The sequence below is a fragment of the Mus caroli genome, unplaced genomic scaffold (assembly GCF_978045245.1).
Source record: "Mus caroli unplaced genomic scaffold, Mus_caroli_1 scaffold_4, whole genome shotgun sequence".
Taxonomy (NCBI): Eukaryota; Metazoa; Chordata; class Mammalia; order Rodentia; family Muridae; genus Mus; species Mus caroli.
The window spans coordinates 96,945,689-96,966,330 of NW_028227259.1; the positions used below are offsets into that span (position 1 = coordinate 96,945,689).

A 20,642-nucleotide genomic window follows, 5' to 3' on the forward strand; every position below is an offset into this window, starting at 1 on the left:
CTGCTTGTCAGCAAACACATGACAAAGTGTTCTTCCTCATTAGCCACACCAAGATGCTTACATAATTCTTATGCCTAGTTCTAAACTTGGTTATAACAGGTATTTTTAGTGGGGAATTAACATACACCTACCTTCTGTTCAACCCTTTGGGAACAACGTCACAGTGCTGAATAGAAATACTAGTAAGATACAGGTGATTTACAATCTATTTTATTAACAACTCACTACAAAGTTGATAAATGAGTAAAAGTTATTTACCCTTCCAAACTTAAGTCTTATAGTCAGACAGACCATAAAAAGGTGTTAAACCAAACCAGAGTTACCTGGTTTAATAGCTGGTGTGGGAGTAATGAAATCTTAGAAGAAACAGTAACTAAGTAGTATCTTAAAAAAAAAAAGAGGTTGGGCATCATCTGTGCTACAAGATAAAAAGTCTTAGTGTTTAAGCACACAGACTTTCCTATGGAGGACAGAGATGATTTCAAACCCACGACAGTAACATAGTTAAGCTCTTCAGAAGAACAGACAAGATTAAGGTGGGTAGAGACTCCCAGGAACTGTTGTCCAAAGAATCAATCCTAGAATTTTATGATCAAACATTAAAAAAAAAAAAAAAAAAAAAAAGACTTAAGGAAGGTTTGAGAATAAAACTGCCAGCCTGAAGGTTCTTACTGCATGAGTACCAGGGAACTTATATCCTGTTTGACAGAGAAACAGTGGTCATATTTTTTTTCTTTAAAAGACTGGATCTCATGTAGCCCAGGCTCACCTCAAACCTGCTATATAGGCAAGGATGACTTTAAAATTCTGCTTCTCCTGCTTCCACCATTACTAGGATAACAGGTATACACACCACACCTGGTTTATGCAGTGCTAGGTACAAAACCCAGGGTTTCATATATGCCTGACAAGCACTCCAACAACAGCGGTATACACCTATAGCCAGGAGTCAGGCCATCAATAAGATAGGGAGAATCAACCCTTTGACAAAACGCTACTGTCTAGAGCTATCACTTCTTTAGGTAAGAGGATATCACTACAGCCTTAGCTAGAATCTTCGTAACTATCAGTTGGCAAGGTCCTTAATTACATAATTTCCTGTATTTTTAGAGCCCCAAGGTGTTACTAATAAAATCTACTTCTGTGCCCTAACGATCTCTGAAAGTAAAGGTAGTCTCTTCTAAGTAAGAAGTTAAGCACTTAAGGAAAGAAAATTCAGTCAGCCTAATAAACCAACAATGAAGAAACAAATTCATGAAAGAGAGGAAGGCAGTGATACCACCTGATACATTCCAGGGCTCTCGGGGGAGGAAAGGAACAATGATCAGGGGTCACAAGAAACAAGAACAACACTAACTACACTGGCACTTCAGACATACAGTCAAGAGGCAGAAAAACATTCCCAAAGAGCAGACTTTATCCTTATCTGGTACACTTCACTTTAAACAAATACAAACAAAAATTTAAGGAGAATTATAAAAGATGAATAGAAGGAATATAATCACCTATATATATGGTTACCATAGTTATGGTAGCTAAGTGATATAATATAAGTGATATAAACTGTATAAGCATGTAGAAAAGGATTAAATATTACTTCTCTTCTGCCCTCCCACTATACTACCTGATTAAGAAAAAAATTTGGGGGCTGGAATGATGGCTCAGCGGTTAAGAGCACTGACATCTCTTCCAAAGGACCTGAGTTCAATTCCCAGCAACCACATGGTGGCTCACAACCATCTGTAATAAGACCGGATGCCCTCTTTTGGAGTGTCTGAAGACAGCTACAATGTACTCCCATTAATTAAATAAATCTTTAAAAAATAAGAACAAATATTCATAAAATGTTATACATCAGTTATTTTTAAATATGGCAATTAGTCATGGAAAGATGAATCGGACCAAAAAAAAAAAAAAAAAAGCCCACTCTTAGTAACAAAACTCTCAGAAGGTGACAGCTGAGATGCATTTGTACTTCAGTAATGCTGATTCTAGACCACTGCTAATATCAGCTCAAGAGCACTCAACAGTAAAACTATCTGGACAGCTTTATGAAAAATAGTTCCAAATCTAAGATTCTCTAATCATATAAAAGAAAGGATCAATGAATGGAAGAAGGGAACAGTACAAGTTCCAGATACCACTTCTCATAGGCAATGCCTAAAGAGGTTAAGAGGGTAAAGTTCAACTAGTACTTCTTAAGAGAATTTATTCACATGGTGAGACACAGTAACATGTCCTTGTCTCCTTTACTCAACCATGCACCTGGCTTAGCTTTAATCTCTAAAAGATTCACCGATTAATAACAGTAGTATAGTTCCCATGCTTGACAGACAAAACCCCTCTACCTTCCCACCCCTGCATACCTTTTATTACTGTCTACATTAACCTTCATACTATAACAGTACTTAGACTATGATTCTTCCTCACCATGCAATTTTACATCCCTGCTTCCTTGCTTAATCATTCCCTCTAGCTGAAATTCTTTTTCTATTTTATTTGATTTAACATAACACACACACACTAAATTTCAAAACACTGAGTGTGCTTTTTAAAAGTTACAATACTGCTTTGACAACCAGGTCCTGAACGACGATTCAGGAGAGGAAGTAATGAAGTGATAAGTCAGCACTGTGAGATCAGGGCAAGCAGCTAGGAGTAATCCAGTCGAGCCCTTAGAAGAGTTACAGAGCAAGAGACAAAATCTGGGACTTGAAAAACCAAGAAATAGTAGGAATAGGAGGTCAGAAATCTGAAGGAAAAAAAGTCACCTGACTTACGGCATCAGTTAGTTTTCCTCAGAGCTGTAACCCAGTACCTGGCAGAACAATTTTCAAGCAGGGAAGATGTATTCTGGCCCCGTTTCTGAGATTTCAGTGTGATCACTGGAGGAGTAAGGAGAGTAAAGGAAGGAGGCAGACGAGTAAATAAAAAGGATTATACAGGATGGGATCCTAAATGACCAGAAAGGGGAAATGGTATGAAAGAAGAGGCAGGCAAACAAAAAAGGCCAGGGACAAAATACCATGTAGAGCCCTAGTGAGGCCCCATTTCCTAAAGTTACCAGCACCTCTGAGCACAGTGCTATCTGCTGAGGACTAGGCTTCTATGTAAGTCTGCAGGAGATAATTTATATTCAAACTTTAACAATGATTTTCCTCTTAAAACATTTCCTGAATGAAACCCTAAAGATCTATAGTTAGAGATCTAAGAACCTAAGTGCACACACACATATAGCTTCATTCCTAGTAATAGGTGAAGAAGTCACATCCAACTGTGGTCTAGCCCTCAATTAGCACAGCTCTTCCTCGGACAGAAGTGTTTAATCCCCATTTAGTTTGCCCACCAGAGAGAAGACTGAACTCTCTACAGAGGGAAATACCTCTAAGTCCCTATAATAAGTTCAGAATGTAGCTCAATGGTAGAATGCTTGCTTGATAAACCGAACATCCTGGGTTTGATCTCTCAACAACACAAAGAAAAAAAATAACTTAAGTCTGTATCATTATTAAAATGATAGAATGTTCAGTGTCAAATAAAAAATTTATCAGAAACATAAAAAGAACAAAGTAAACAAACTAAAGACAAGAGAAGAAACCAGGCAACAGGAAGGTAGATCTTTATCAGAATAAAGGATTTATTATACAAGAAATCACTGGGCGGAGGGGCAAGATATCTTAGTGATTAACTATTAGAGAACTTGAATTCAGATTTCAGCCCCCACATCAGGTGACTCAAACACCTTTAACTTCAAGGAGTCAGACAAAGCCCCCTTCTGTGTGTACACCCACATCCACCATAAATCTTTATTTAAAAAGACAATGGTGAATTTTACTAGGTAAATGAATATGACCCAAGAGCTAAAAATTAGAAATTCAGTAACTGAAAATTAAAATCTCAAGTGTCCATCTGACAAAAATTACATGTGATTGGGCAGCTATGTTTATTGTCTTGAAGAAAATTTGAAGTCTAGGAGCCAGAGAGATAGCCCACAAAGTAAAGGCATATGCTGGTAACCCTAGAACCTGAGTCTGACCCCCAAGACCCACAGGGTAGAAGGAACCAATCTCGACAAATCTGTCTTCTGATCCCCACACAAATGCCATGCCACACACACAGGTATGCACATCCACTCACACTAAGTAGATAAATGTTAAAAAAAAAACCCATAAAACATAGAGAATTTATGAATCTAAACACATTACAGTACTAAAAAATAATTTAAGTATCTACGTTAAATATTATGTTGTATTTTTGAAAAATAAAACAGCAAGTAATAAAATGATAAAGTTCTGATTTTAAAAAAGCAGTATTTGGAGACAAATGTACTCTAAGTTGCAAGCTAACCCTTCCTTCTATATTCATGACCAAGGAAAGGTAGTGGTGATAAAGCTTTAGAGTTAGGGTGTAGTTCTCTGCTAGTATTTGCCGGACCCTGGGTTCACTGCCTAGCACACCAAAATGCAAACACATGCATAATATAGATAAAATCCATTCGGCTAAAGAAGAAATACAAGCCAACATTGTACTGTTGCCTAAATAAAACAAAGATTAGGGCTAAACTAGTAAAAGAAGCCAAAGTAAGTCAAAGGTATAGTCTAATTTTACTACGCATTAATGACATCTGAAACACCAGTTTAAGAGTCACAGTCTGGAGCAAGCGAGCGAGCTGGAGGCTATTGGTCGGCTGGAGCAGAGCAATGCCTAAATTAAAGGAACTTGTTTCTTCAAGCTCTTCAGGCAGTGATTCGGACAGCGAAGTTCAAAAAAAGTTAAAGAGGAAAAAGCAAGTTATTCCAGAGAAACCTGTGAAGAAGCAAAAGCCTGGTGAGCCTTCTAGAGCTCTGGCATCCTCCAAGCAGAGCAGCAGCAGCAGAGATGACAACATGTTCCAGATTAGAAAGATGAGATACGTCAGTGTTCGAGACTTTAAAGGAAAAATTCAATTGATATTAGAGAATATTGGATGGACTCAGAAGGTGAAATGAAACCAGGGAGAAAAGGTATTTCTTTAAACATGGAACAATGGAGCCAGCTGAAGGAACAGATCTCTGACACAGATGATAGTAAGAAAGCTGTAAAATCTGAGCCATATCAAAACCTATACTATACTGTTGTAGTTGTCTTTTTACATTGGCCTTTGTTTTCTAAATGTTGTTTTCCAAGCTGTTGTATATTTGGATTGCAGAACAATTGTAAGACAAATACTTTTTTTTGTTTGTTTTTCCAGACAGGATTTCTCTGTAGCCCTGGCTGTCCTGGAACTCACTTTGTAGACCAGGCTGGCCTCGAACTCAGAAATCCTCCTGCCTCTGCCTCCCGAGTGCTGGGATTCAAGGCGTGTATCACCACGCCCGGACAAATACTTTTTTTTTTGATGTGCATTATCAAAATGTTCTAAGTGAAGCTAATTGTCAACTTTATTAAAGAAGATTGCTTTGTGCTCCTTACCTAGTGTAAAATAAAGTCAGATCATTACAATCTTAAAAAAAAAAGAAAAAAAAAAACCAAGAAAAGAAATACGAGAGTCTACTCTGAGAAAGAAAATACTGGAATGGGGAAGGGTAAGTCTGATCAAATGAAAAATGGCTAACGAATAAGATGTGTGTAGTGATGACTTTGTGGAAGTAAAATCTAGCTTTAAATGTATAGAGAGCCATCATTTAAAACACAGATTTACTCTGCACTATTTACATGGATGGAACCAGAACTCACTAAGTGACCAGAAGCAATATTTGTATGTGCATGGGTGTATGATTGTGTGTGTGTTTGAATACACTGGTGTGCATATCTAAGCCAGAGGACAACCACGGGTATCAAGAATGCTACCTACTTCCTTTGAAGCAGGGTCCTCATTGGCCTGAAGTGCCTAACTAGGCTATGCTGGCTGGCCTTTGAACTCCAGAGGTTCTCCTGCCTCTGCCACACCAATGCTGGGCTACAAGTGTGAACTACCACACCCAGAATGTTTACATGGGTTCTGGGAATTAAACTTAAGTTTCACATGCTTGTGAGCTGCCCAGTAGAAGCATTTCTGAGGTCCAATTTAGGAAAAGCCTTGTAATAATTAGAAATTAGAACTTTTCTTATAATGGACCAAAAAGCAGAGGAACATTACTGCACTATCAGTAGTTAGATAGATGTTAAACAAAATGTTCCTTTTTACTGTACAGTTAGATCTGTTCCCAAACTTCATACAACAAATACAAGAAAGAAGCAGCTTTAAAATACAAATTCTAGGGTCAGGAAAGTGGCTAAGTAAGGGACCTTGCAATTCAAGCTTGACTGATCTAAGTTTAACCCCTGGAGCTCTAATAAAAACCGAGTCAGTCAGTCCTCATCCCCACATGAAGAGTGTAGCCACCCCCACAAGAGCAGAAAAGTTACAAAATTCAATAGTTGCCACTATTATTCAAGGGTCTGGATGTGAGGACTAAAATGATCCCTCGTCTCTTTTGAGATAGGGTGTTATTCTTAGCCTGCTGGCCTGTACGTTTCTGAAATCCTACTGCCCCAGCCTCCCAAATGCTGGCATCACAAGCATGCTCCACTACACCCAGCTGAAACTTCAATTTTTACAACTTTCAGACAATCCTCATCTATCTAGTTGCCAAGTGATTCATGCACACTTCTGTATGTCTCAGTTGTCCTTAGCATACATCTGTTTTTTCAAAACCATATAACCAGATAGCCTTTGACTCCTTGGTGTCCCAAAATACCAACAAAAAATCACTTTGAAGTTTGTGACAGGGTTTTCTTTGTAATCAAAAAGACTTCAGCAAAATAAATGTAGATTATCTGAAAGTGTTTTTTAAGTTTTCCCTAAATTCATTTAAAGAAACTTCAACTTCAAACTTCAACTACTCTACAGACGAACTTTTCTGTAAGTACCAAGAACACACAACAGACCAACATTGAATAAAGTACAAAGAAGCTGTCCATTAAAAGTTCAATTGGTGTGCTAACATACACCTAAAACCCAGACTCACCGGCAGACCTATAAGGATCATGAAAAGCTAGAAGGATCATACAAAGCTAGTCTGAGCCAGCCTGGGCTACTTGAGACCCTGACTCAGAACATCATTAAAGAGTAACAAATGTTTCAGAAAACAAGGACACAACATCACCACCAAGGAAACTCAGTCAAATTATACTGTGTTATCACAAGGGAAGTACAGAGTTCTATGGGAGACGTCAGGGGAGTCTCAGGCGTAACAGGAATATTTTCTTGCCTGGCCACATTTTGCTCAACACTGGATGTTGGAGTTAAAATTAAAAACGAGCTGTGAGAATGACCTTGCAAGGACAAGGGAAGGGAAGTAAAAGGAAGCAGAAGCAAGTGGCATAAAAGGAAGCTCTTAAAAAAAAAAAAAAGCACTTTCCTATTTTTACCAGCTCTTAAAACTATGTAACAGGAGAAAGGCTAGTCTATAACCAGGAATTAGAACTGCTCTTTTAAGCCTAAATCCATATCCTCTCCTATTCCCCTCAGACCAAGCCCACTCAAAGTTCTAGTATTAAGTAGAACTATTTGGCATTACTAAAGCAAGTACTTAAATAGGTAAAACGCCTTATCACCATCCGTCCTGGATTCATCCCCTCTTCCCTTAACAGTCACATCTGCCTTGCCATCCCATCGCCTTGACTATGGTCCAGATGTATTAACCAAAGTAACTAAGCTAAAATAACTAGAAAAGATGTAAGCCAAAAATGACTGGCATGGTACATGTAAAATAATTACAACGCTCTGACAGGAATGAACGTTTCAAGGTTACTCCGACCCCCATCTAACTTTGATATAAATTATGGTCTTTGTAGGTTTGCCTTTATAACCTCTGTATCCCTGAGCTTGGCACCAAGAGACTTTTCAGAGGCAAAAGCCTGCTCTTGGTCTGCCCATCAATAAAAAGGACTAGACTTTTAATTGCTTTAATCAGCATGATTGTCAAGAAATCTCTCCTGTGGCTCAATCACAGGTCCTCTGCTCTCAGTGCACAGGAAGGGTGGAAATGCCTGCATCTGCTCGTTCTCAGTGTCCCGACCTGATGACTCACTCTGGGTGCCTTAACCAAAAGTCCATTCAAAGATTTAGTATCCAAGGCTTCCAAGTTTATTACTCCAAAATAATTAACACTGATGTCAACTTGATGCTGAAAATCAGGTGGAACAGAAGGAAAAAGAACGTGACAATGTTGGAATTCCAATACACACTTGGAAATCTTTCTTAAGAACATGCAATTAAGAAAAAAGATGGAAAGCTAAAATTAGAAAATCAAATTCTTATGACAATATATGCAAAACCTCATGCCACCTCTAGTGCTTTTCTAGCTGAAGCAAGCCCATTTCCTTTTTCTGGAGCTGCTGCTTTCAAAACAAAAAACCATATATATTTTGAGATTTTTCTAGAGAACTGAATTGTCATATGAAGAAAGTTTATCACTAACTCCTTTAGTACAAAATAACCTGTTTGGTATCTAAAACTACGGGCATTTTAGTCCTGGGTATTAGAAAAGCTGCCTGGGAAAGGCTGAGGACTAGCTCAGCCACGGGAAAGGGTCACTCTTCCCTCACCATGGCATGCTGCTCAGGGCTGTGCAGTGTGGTCCCTATTTTCAGCCTTTTTGAGTTGCTACCCAAGCTGGGGTGGACTTTGATTATCTATCTTTGAGTCGTTTTTGATCCTGTAAGTAACTCCAATAAAGCTCACTGATTAGCCGGGCAGTGGTGGGGCACGCCTTTAATCCCAGCACTTGGGAGGCAGAGGCAGGCAGATTTCTGAGTTCCAGGACAGCCAGGGCTACACAGAGAAACCCTGTCTCGAAAAATCAAAAAAAAAAAAAAAAAAAAAAACCTCACTGATTTACCAAGGACTTTAGGGGTATCCGTACTTTGATCTGTTGTGGGCTCTCTATCTCTCAACTTGTGGGGACAAGTAGACATGTATTGTGCCTCCTCAGGAAAAGTCTGTCACACAGCAGCAAGCTTCATGTTAAAAGCACCTAGTTCAGAGTTTGGTCCCAAGGATTACTTGTAGTACTCAGATCAACTTTTGCAAAGTTTATGAGTGTATTGCTCTTAGGGTCAGCAGGACGGCTTAGGAGGTGGAGGCCCCTGCAGCTCAGACCTAGCAAGCTGTTTGACCCCTGAGGAGAGGAAGAGCACCAACTACCACACGTTGTCCTTTGACCTCCACATAAATGCTGCAGCACCCACACATATACATACATAAATTAGGAGTGTAGTAGTGGGCTGGAGAGATGGCTCAGCAGTTAAGAGCACTGATTGCTCTTCCAAACTTCCTGAGTTCAATTCCCACCAACCACATGGTGGCTCACAACCAACTGTAATGGCGATCTGATGCCTTCTTTTGGTGTGTCTGAATACAGTGACAGTGTAATCACATACATGAAATAAATCTTTAAAATAAAAAAAGGAGTGTATTAGTATCAGAATCATAAATAGGGGTTTTGTGTATATTATATGTAAGTGTTAATCTTAGTACTTTATCTCACATGTCCCAGAATTTTCTGTAAACTAAACTATTTGGCTAATTTTATTCATTCTTTAACAAAATTTAAAAATGTAGTTTGTATATTCTATTTGATAAGTGAATCAATATCAGAGATAATATATAAATGTAAGGAAAGAGAATCTGTAAGCAATGCCATAAATACTTTGTATCTTTCTTTGTGACCAAATTACAAATATTCTAAATTGTGTTGTAGTTGTCCTGCAGTTTTAGAAGTTGTTTCAGACAGGAGGGGGAGAAAGGTAGGTTTGCCTTATAAGTTGTGATCCTGTCTTGTGCTCTGGTATTACCTCACTGATACCTATTAACTTGGCTACATGTTAACAGACCAAGCAACATGGTAACTCAGCCATTTACTGCAGTCACAGGAAAATGTCACCTTCACGCTGTGCTGCAAATGGTTGTTAGGGTTAGCTACATACTGATTTAAGGAGATGGCAGGAGAAAGGAGAAAGACAGAGCTCTTCTTAGAACTCTGTCGGAGGGTTTTAAATTCTTACACAGTCAAGAAATTTGGAGTTTTCTCCATTCATATCTTCAGTGTGTAGAATTGTACCTGGAAGTATAGCAAATATTCAATATACATTTAAAGAAATCTAAACCACATATTCATACAAAAATAAATGGAAAAGTAGAACTAGAAGAGACTGCCTCGAGTAAAGATTCAAATTATAACTATTATTTGTTATTGAAGTCTTAAACAACACAGAACTGTGCCTAATTTAAGAAAACCAAACTATCCACTAAATGATAATGTCTAAGTGTTTCAACCACAGACAGTACTTATTCAAAGTCAACTAGTCTTCAATGTGCACAATGACAGACAGTAAATGTGAAACAGATTTCTTCAGCTTGTAGGAAGAGTTAAGAGTAGAATCAGAAAACGCAGACTTCAACAGCCTATAAATCTAAAACTAATGTAAAACAGCTATTTGCCATTTGATCACTGGCAACATTAAAATTTTCTTGGCTACTCTTCTGTACTCCAAGCACCTTATGAGACAAGAGGGATAAAAAGATGTATAAATTTTACATAGTAAACTGTTAAGATAAAACTTTTAGTTATTAAAATTTATCTTCCAGAATATGATCAAAGTATAAAATGTCTAAAAGTAAAAGTGTATAGGTGACTGGAGTGATGGCTCAGTGGTTAAGATCACTTGTTGATCTTGCAGAGGACATGAGTTCAAGTTCCAGTACCCACATGATAGCTAACAACTATCTGAAACTCCCGTTCCAGGGGCCTTTTCTGACCACCAAAGGCACTAGGCACACAGACATACATGCAGGCAAAATACTAACAAACATAAAATAGTTCTTAAAAAGTGTACAGCAACAGCAAAGAGTTCAGCTAATATCTCAAGACTTTCAGCACTGCCATTACCTAGTACTCCACTTGAACTCCTTAGAAATATTGACAAGAGATTTTGCTGTTGTTGTTCCCTAAACTTAATACTATGAAGATGTTTCCCTCTTCATGACTAACTACACAATTAGGAAAAAAGAAACCTATGGCTGTATTAGTCTATACGGAAAATGAATGGATGTCATTAAATCAGATAAAAAAGTTTTATCTGCTTTGTTTCAAAAAGATGATGTTTCTAAAAGAGCCTTTTGCTTCCTTGAGACACAGTCTTGTGTAGGTCAGGCTAGCCTCCAACTAATACTGGCCTTGAACTCCTCTTAAGCTCTAGGGCTACAAATATGCATCAGCACACACAGTTGAGAACATGTTTAACAGTACAAATATTCCCAGTGTAGCATCACATTATGCAACAGTGAACATTTAATAACGAGCACCTGTCTCGAGTGAGAAATTACCTGATTTGTAGGTATTTTCGGCACATTCACCTTCCACATCTGGGCTTCCCTGGAGATTGCCCTTTCCAAAAGAGAAGACAATCTCTGGTTTTGCAAAGGTCCTGGAAACTTCATGGTATCCCTTTGGATCTGCCTGCCACCCGGCTTGATGTAGCTACCTATTAAATCAAATACAAATAATGTACATCACATAGTTACAGAATAAGTATGTTATATACATTTATAAATGTCAATGCTTATTAAGCAATTTATAAAACAAAGTAAGAATGTTATGAGGCAGTATACGATTTTATAGCTCTTTAAAATACCATATATTAAAGTTGGCAACAATGTCATCTAAAGTAACCTCACTTTAAATTTGAAATTCAGTTATAATTCAGTATTGTGTAAAACTAAGACCACTAACTTTTTTTATTAGAAATTCTTAGAAATAGTTGTCCCAAATATTCTCCCTAGAAGTGAAATACATTAATCACTAAGGGTCATTACTTTTATTTACCACTTAAATACATTAAGAATTACATTAAACCATTTGAAGTCATGTGAGGGCTAAGACTGGTTTAAGGGAGCCTCTGCTCTATAATTAAGGTCCTTAGTAAGATTTTTCAAATGTTCAGATGTTATTTAAAAAAAAAAATCTAGAATATATTCTGAGATGAGTAAAAATGAAGAAATTAAAAACGTATAAGATGCAAAGAAAGTGGGGTTAAGGGGAAAATTAATTCCTGAAAATGCTTGTATTAAAACATCCCAAATCATTTACCTAACCTCCACCTAAAGACAATGTAAGCACAGGAAGTGGTGCATGTTTGTAATCTCAGAACTTCTAAGGACCTGTGCTACACAGCCAGACTTGGTCTTTAAAATAAATTAAAAAAATGTCCTTAAACTTAAAAAACAAAGCAAAACAAAACCAACAACAACAAACAGAACTGTAAACCAGGCCTTGTGCACACACCTGAAAATTTGTGTAGAGACAAGAGGATGAGAAGTTCAAAGTCACCCTTGGCTACATATGACATTTATCATCAGCCTGGGCTTTTCAAATAATTAACTGTTGAAACAAGGAGATGAGGAAAAACACTGAATCAATTGAGAATTAGTATTAAGAAGTTGAGGCTTAAATGCAGTTTTCACTGAATTGGATCCTGTACTAAAAGCAAGGCATTTTTCAGGAGCATTGCCTAATCAAAGAGATATTGACTGCAGGCCTCAAAACTACATTTACTAAAATTTTAAAAATGTACTGTGATTCTGAATGAAAACATTCCTATTCATAGGGGCTACAGAATTCCAGGAGTATATGCCACATTCATAAGACAATAAAAATGGGCAAAAACTTAAATATGCATAGAATTAAATTGTAAATTATTTGTCAATATTGTAGGAGAAACATTTTTACACTCCTTTAAAACAGTTGCTGACAGGTATCAGGGAATTCAGTTTTTGTAAGCTAAATGAATAATGAATTTTGCTAACATAAACCCTTAAAAGTGTCATGAGAACTTTCCTGTTATATAGTCCAGGCCAGCCCTGAATGCCCCACCTCAGCCTCTCAGGACAACTCTTATTTTAATGATAGAATTTTATTGTTTCTTGTTCATCTTTACCCACTTTTAGTCACATGCACAAATGTGAATTATCTTTTTAGTCTCTAAAAACAAAAGGGCTATAGAGGTTGGGTATCCCTTATATAATGGGTCCAATTTTTTCATATATTGTATGTGTGATTTTAGAATATTTACATATACATAATTAGAAGGGAACCCAATATAAATATGAAATCTATATATACCTTACATATAGCCAGATAATTTTATATAATTTAAAAATAATTTTCCACTTATGAAATTACTTTCCACAAATTTAGGGTGCTCAATTTGATTTTTGCTTGGCATATTCCACATGTCTAAATGAACTATTAAACTTTAAATTTTCCTTAACATTTAAGATAGCTTTACATATTCCTCTCATTGTCTCAAATATTTCTCCTATACTGTTCATGCTTATTAAAAGGCTTAGATTTTGCATTAACAAGCTAATACAATGCTTACCTTACATCAAACTGTACTACCAACATACATCCAGGACCCCCTGATCTTGAGTTAAGAGTGGAACACAATGCTGGTAAACAACCACATTAATAGCAAGCTTCATCAATACATAATTATCCTATTATGGTGATCACAATGCCAACTCTATTAATAATCCTGTACTGACTGTTGACTTCTGGTTCTTACTTCCTTTTCTGAACAGAGAATATCAATGTGAGCCTTTAAGGTTTTCGTAGCTAACTATTCCCTCCTTGACTTTATGAACCAGCAATACCGGGTCATAGGCGATCCCACATCACCGTTTGGAATTGTGCAGAAACACACTACCCTGCCTTTCTGTATCTATACTTAGACATTATCCTGCCTTTGTATGTAATTACTGTCATGACCATTGCTAGACCTGCTTTCTCAACTAATCATGAGTATCTTTACCACTAACAGTTTCCAAAATTTAGTACTATACCTCCCTGACCCCCAAATCACAGCTTACACTTGTCAGGTGCTTATCAATAGCCCTCAATGCTTTGCTACTTGGCTAGCTATTGTTCATATTTACTCTAGGTAATCCTTGTTTAACCCTATGACGGTGGAATTACTAAATCCATTTAAAAGATGAACAAACACACAGGTAGGTTGAATACTCTTAATTTTTAAGAATTACTTGACCAGAATAAACAAATACTCTTGGCTTTTAACCTAACCCTCCCCCCTTTTAAGACTGGGTACATACATACATATATGTATGTGTGTGTATAATGTCCAGAAAGTTTCTAGGTTTACCAGGCTGCTGTTCAAACACTCAATGGCTCTTCACTGACAAAGTGAAACGTAAATATTTTACTTTGCTACTCTAAGACCTTCAGTTGATCCATTTACCTCGTTGATCTATTTACCTCACACTTTCCACGAATTTACTACACAATGTTCAACTTCTGCCTAAATGACCTGCGGTGGAGCAGGTTAACTCTGCAGAGAGCATTTAGCTCTTCTTGCAAAATTCGTCATTTTTCTGTCCTTTACGAAGCAACTCAGTTCCCTCACCTCTCTAGTTTCCCCACCGGCCCAAGCCCTAGGCAACGTTACCCTCCCGCAATTGCCGCGCGCGCTGTGTGTGGTGACGGGGGGGGGAGGGGGGGGAAGGAAGGGAGGGGGTTTAACTATTGGCTCGACATTCACAATACTCTGCCGGGTAAATTATGTTCGGTGGTCACGAGGGATCGGTGGCTTCTGTGGCTGGGGGTGTGTCACCTTCTTTATTAGCACTGGCTCGGGGAGCCAGGAACTGGCACCCCAGTCGGTGACGAGCTGTGGCTACAAGTTACTTGGGGACAAAAAAAAAAAGTCGGGCTCAAAGGAAACCCGCGCAGCACTGCCAGAGACGGCGAGGGGGTCCCCGAGGTGCCCAGGAAAGGTCCGCCGAGGGGAGCGGCGCGCGCCCCCGCGAGCTCCCACTCCAGCGGCGCGCACGGCGACCGCGCCGCGCCCCCGCCCTCACCTTCTTCTTCTTCTCCTCCTCTTCCTCCTCCTCCTCCTCCCCGGCAGAGCTGTAGGCCTCACAGTGGTGACGCGGGGTCATCCGGGGGCCCGTTACCACCTCATGATCCTCGGCGCGCGGCGGCGGGGCGCGCGGGACCAGGGCCGGGCCGTCTGAGGAGGGAGAAGAGGGCAAACCGGGCCGGCGGGCGCGGGTACTCGGGCGGGACGCACGGCTGCGGCCGAGGGGTCACTCAGCGAACTAATTCCATGATGACCCTGGGCCCGAGGCCGCCGCCGCCGGTCCCGCTCCTCCAACCGCCGCCGCTGGTGCCCGGGTGAGGAGGGGGCGCCCTCTCGCCATAGGGCGGCGGGGGCCGGGGAGAGGCGCGGGGTGAGGCCGGCTCTGCCCCTGCCCGAGGGAAACGCCTCCGAGGGGAAATGGTGGAAGGGGGGAAGGGGAAAAAAAGAAAAGAAAAGGAAGGGGAAAGGGGGAGAAAATAAGAAAAAGCGAGACAGAGGCGCTGGCGCGTCCGCTCGCGGGGGAAGGCTGGGGAGGGAGGAGCGTACAAAAAAGCGCCGGCCGCCTAGCCCCGCCCTCGCGGACTGATCTCGGCCGCGCGGGTCTGTAAACAACGCCAGTGTTCTCTTCCCGGCCACCTCCAGTGTCCCACGGACGCATAGGAGAGTTTGAACAAAGACGAGCTTCCGTGTCCCACGGACGCACAGGAGAGTTTGAACAAAGAAGAGCTTCCGGAGACGATCTGGGGAAGGCCCTGAGACTGGGATGAAAGGGGAAAGTGCGTTTTGTGTGCACAAAGAGAAGGAAAAGTGCGCGGACTCTTTTTCCCCCGGGCGCGCGGAAGAACCCCTCTCCGCCTGCTAGGTGACGTTAGAGGCTTGTTAGCCCAGGAGGCGTGCAGTGGCCGGAGAGTGTGCTGCGCATGCGCCTCTGGAAAGAAAGGAGCCGCTGAGCGCTAGCCTCAGGGAAGGGTTTCTGGGTGAGCGCCTGCGCCCAACCTAGAGTCTCTCAGTGTTTCCCAGCCCAACTTGTCCTTAGCCCTCCTGAACGAATTTATTAGACGTGGATGGAGATCTTTTGTGTAAAGATCACATTCTTTGTTGACCTTACGCAAAATTATATTGTCCCGTTCCTATTAGTGAGTATGGACATGTGTCTTTTTAACCATCCTGTGGGTGATGGGAGACTGAAGCACATCAGAAAATAAAGGGGATCATATCCTGCGTGCTTAAGGCTACTTGTAAAAGCTGTGGCTTAGACTACTGACGGCTTGGCTGTGCGCCAATGGAATTCTAGTCATGAGCCAGTATGTCTAGTATTTCAGGGTCCTGTTTATCACTAGGTCCTTAACGAATGTGAACTAAATGTGTTTTGTTTACTTGGGGTACTTTTTACTCTAGTTGGTAAATTTTGCTAATCTTACAATGGTTCTACTTATGAAAAGAATGCAGATAGCTTTGGGAAGAAGGGGAGACCAGGACCTTAACCATTTACCTAGTCAAGCATTCATTTTACATCATTGGGAAAAAAAAAAAAAACTGATCAGGTTCTTACAAAACTGGAATTAGCTTGAAAACAAAAGGCTCCTGTCTTCAAGGAGTTTGCAACTCAAGCACAGAGATACCCACTGATATACCCACTGATCTACTAATCACTGTATGAAATTACCCAAAAGACTATTTTACTGTATAGCCATCCCCTCCCCATATGAACTCATGGATGTCCTGGATCTTGTATAGTTTGTTTTATACTGCATTTCTGTATGTGAAAGGCTCTCAGTATTTGATTTCTGGCCTCATAAACAAGTGTCAGTAGCAGAAGGATTAAGATGGAAAATTTCAGACCAGTGTGGAAACGCCTTTAACCTGCTCTGGGCTCTCAGTAAAGGTTTCTCTGAGGAAGTGACATTTAAGATGAGGCTTGAAACCACTGGACAAAGAAAAATATAGGCACAGGAAGCAACATATGGAAAGCTCTGAAGCTTACATGCCTCTGAGACTCGAGGGGCAGAGAGGATTCCATAGGGCACAGCAGGGCGTAGGAAGCACTGGAGGGTTTTAAGTAGGTTCTATGTGTGCCTGCATTTCCCACCCCCATCTAGTCTTTTTCTGTACTGTTACACTTTCTTTTTTGTTTTTTGTTTTTTTTTAATATGACCAACTTTTTTTTTTCCTGGATAATAGTCTCAAGAGTATGGCCTTTCTGCATAACTTATCGTGGCACAACTATTCTGCCTCTCATTTCTTCAAGGAAGCCTGGGTAAGAGTGTAGCACAGCAGTAGTGCGTGTGTGTGTGTGTGTGTGTGTGTGTGTGTGTATGTGTGTGAATTTATATATATGGAAGCTGGATAGATGATTCAGTAGTTAAGAGCAAGTACAAGACCCAGGTTACAGTGGCTCACAGTGATCCACTCCTAGTAATCTGATCCCCTCTTCTGAACTCCATCAGGACCAGCAGTATGCAGGTGCATAGCTCCCATGTACATATATACACATAATTAAAAATAAAATATGTATTCTTAAAAAGAAGTTCTATGTGGATGGTCACAGAAGCATTGTTCATAAGAGGTGAAAGATAAAGCAACAGAAAATGGTTTCTCAGCCGCCTGGTGTTACTTGTATATCTCCGTATCTTACCGTGGAGTAAATGGCCACTAGCATTCATGAACTTCAAAAAAAAAAAGTTTATAATTAAGTGAGAGCTCTTAAATACTCCTGGTTACGCTTTCATTGGCTTAACTCTTATATCAAACAACTTGGCAAAATAGTCATCAAAAGCCATAAGAATGTAAGTCCTGTTGGATGCAGAAATAACCTCAAAGGAGGTTACGCATGGAGATACTAGATGACTCTTTTCCCGTTTTACCAAGTAGCAGCTTTATTGACACATAAATTATCCATTTAAAGCATATGGTTCACCTCGCTGAGCACTCATCATCACAATCCATTTCAGAACATTTTCAGCACCTTGAAAATAAACCCAGCATCCTTCCTGAATCACCTGCCAGTGCTGTGCCCACCCCAGCCCAAAGCCATGTGAGTTTCTTCCTCCGTAGACCTGTGTATTTGGGACATTCCCTGAAATAGGCCTTCTGTGATGGTGTGTCTTCTAGAAACCAGTGTCAGTTGTCTGAAGAAAAATATATTCTTCACTATTTAAAAAAAAATTAACCTTTTATTTTATGTGAATGGGTGTTCTGTTCTACAACATGTGTTTGGATCCCCTGGTATTTATGTACTGTTGGGAGCTGCCATGTGGGTGCTGGGAATTGAACCCAGGTCATCTGGAAGAGCATCCAGAGCTCTCAACCCCCGAACCGTCTCTCCAGCCCCCACCACTCATTCGTTAAACATTGGTTCAGGATCTTTTCTTGCTTGATAACTGTATTTTACTTGAAGCACTGTTGCACAGTAGAAAGTTATAAAGTCCCCTGAGAAAAGAAGTCTTATAAAGACAAGTGTATTGGTTAGGAATGGCCCCAAATTATAAGTTTTTGGAGTACCCTTCTACATGGACTTTGAGACTATGGCTCATGATGTAGTAGGCGTGGCACTAAGCGCATCATTTTTTTTTTTAATCCTGAAATCACTATATACAGTAGGTATTTTTGCTGCCCCTGTGCAGTGGAAGACAGTAGATGTCTAAGGTTGACCACAGAAAGACACAGCTAGGACTCAACCCCAGCTTGCCCTACTACACACTTGCTTGTACGTTCAGGGACCATTTTGGACTTGTCCCTGTGGATATTTCTGGCTTTGTTAAATTTTAGAATAAAAACACTATATTTTTGGCTTGCCTTTAATCTTTTTTTTTTTTTCCATTCTAGTGAGTAGTTTTTACTTGGTTTCTAAAGTGTTTTGCCTTGTTTTGGAGAAGGGATAATTAAAATTCTTGTTAGACATGCTAGGCATGTTGGCACATGCCTTTGGTCCCAGCACTTGAGGGGCAAAGGCAAGTGAATCTCTGAGTGTTTGAGGCTAGCCTGGTCTACATAGTGAGTTCCAGGCTTAGTGGTTGAGAGTGCTGGGTGCTTTTCCAGAGGACTTACGTTCAGTTCGCACAATCTACACTGTGGCTAGTGACCACCAGTAACTCCAGTTCCAGGGGATTCAGTGCTCTCTTCTGGCTTCTGGGAGCATCTCACTCACTCACACACACACACACACACACACACTCACACACACATACACGCAGGTCAAACACTTGTGAAATAGCACAAATTAATCAAATTAATATACACTGGTTTGCTATACTTAATTTTTTCAAGAAATATAGAAATGCTGTGTTCACACTAAATTTTCTTTTCTTTCTTTCTTTCTTTTTCTTTTTTTTTTTTAGAAATCTGCCTGCCTCTGTCTCCCAAGTGCTGGGATTAAAGGCATGCGCCACTACTGCCCAGCCTACTGGTTTTCTAGTAGCATTGCCTTGGCTGGATCTGCCTCTCCCAGATTCATACTCTAAAGCCAGATCCCCAAAGTGACGATATTTGGAAGTGTGGCCTTTGAGGGGTAATTTTGTCAAGAGAGTGGATGCATCATGAATGAAATTAGTACCTTTTAAGGAGACGGTGGAAAAGCTGATACCTCTGAGCCTCTGGAGAAGCCTGCCAAAAGGCACTGGCCGTGAGCCTGCAGCACTGGTATCTCACTCTCAAATTTCCCAATCCCCACAAACTAGATTTTCAGCTTTTAAGTTTTAATAGAGTTTGTTTCTGAAACCCTTTCTTACACACACACACACACACACACACACCAAAATACAATCACCACTAAGAAACTGCTTCTTGTCAACTATTTTGTATATCTCCTCTTTCACTGAACTTACAAACATTCCTCTCTCCACATCAAGTATTCTTAAGTATTCTTAAGAATTCTCAAGTATTCTTAAGCACATTCCCTTTTTGAAGATCACACTATAAGCTAGTGGGTTCTCACTCCCTGAGACTCTTTTTTTATTACCCCTGATCTAGGTCCACTGTACAGTGGTCGGTCAATCTACCTACGTATCTATCTATCTATCTATCTATCTATCTATCTAATCATGTCTCTGTTCTGTGCTCTTCTCATAAATTTGTGTTAGGTTCAAAATATATGTAGAGAGAACCTTCTCTATGGTGCCTGCCTGGTTAATTAGGTGTTAGACTTAATAACTTATGGACAAAAAGAGACTCACAAATATGAAGACCTCCAGAGGGTTCTTCATATGTGGCTCAATAACAGAGAATGGAGCTCCTCCTCCACCTTGCTGCTTTGCCATCCTGAGGGAGTTAGCTTCATGGTTATGCCCCAACACAGCTCTTTCAGCTCACCCTCACTCCAGCCCATTAAGGAGTGAATGAAGTAGCACTTGATTCAGAAGTGTCATACTGTGCACTTGTGTGCACATTCTATTGACTATGCAGTCTAGCTAGACTTGAGTTCATCTTTATTAGTTGTGCAGAGATATGAGAGGACTTTAAGCAAATTTCACCACCTACTGATAAAATGCATATCTTTTAGAAGTGAGCTTTTAAAGCCACAGCCAGGAGTTGCTGCTCTGCCTGGCACAGCACTTCCATCCCAGTTCCTTTGGAATTCCTTCTTTGCTGAGAATAGGGAGATAGAGATCGTAAAGTGGAGCTAGATGGATACAGTAAGACATTTTTGATCTGATTTCCATCCACTGTACAGTGCTATCACTTTGCTGACCCTGAAGAAAGTAGGACCTTAGTCATATTGATTATCTGATTACCAAAAAGTGAAT

The 20,642-nt window shown here is 40.1% G+C and overlaps 1 protein-coding gene and 1 pseudogene across 3 annotated transcripts in view; one reads left to right on the top strand and one right to left on the bottom strand.

The window, feature by feature from the left end:
• Positions 1-15,451, bottom strand: part of Ccni (cyclin I) — a 24,482-nt gene extending 9,031 nt beyond the window's left edge. Inside the window, exons 1-3 of one of the 3 annotated variants that reach the window (XM_085836884.1) lie at positions 14,900-15,450; positions 12,309-12,404; positions 11,351-11,508 (exon numbers count right to left, since the gene is read on the bottom strand). In XM_085836884.1, coding sequence (XP_085693010.1) covers positions 11,351-11,508; positions 12,309-12,372 — 222 coding nt within the window. In that variant the 5' untranslated portion in view covers positions 12,373-12,404; positions 14,900-15,450. Of the gene's footprint in view, positions 1-11,350; positions 11,509-12,308; positions 12,405-14,899 lie in introns of all 3 variants that reach the window. The other 2 variants (XM_021163122.3, XM_021163123.3) reach the window with 2 other exon arrangements.
• On the top strand, positions 1,915-7,525 carry LOC110294086 (activated RNA polymerase II transcriptional coactivator p15 pseudogene; annotated as a pseudogene).
• Positions 15,452-20,642: the final 5,191 nt, after the last annotated feature.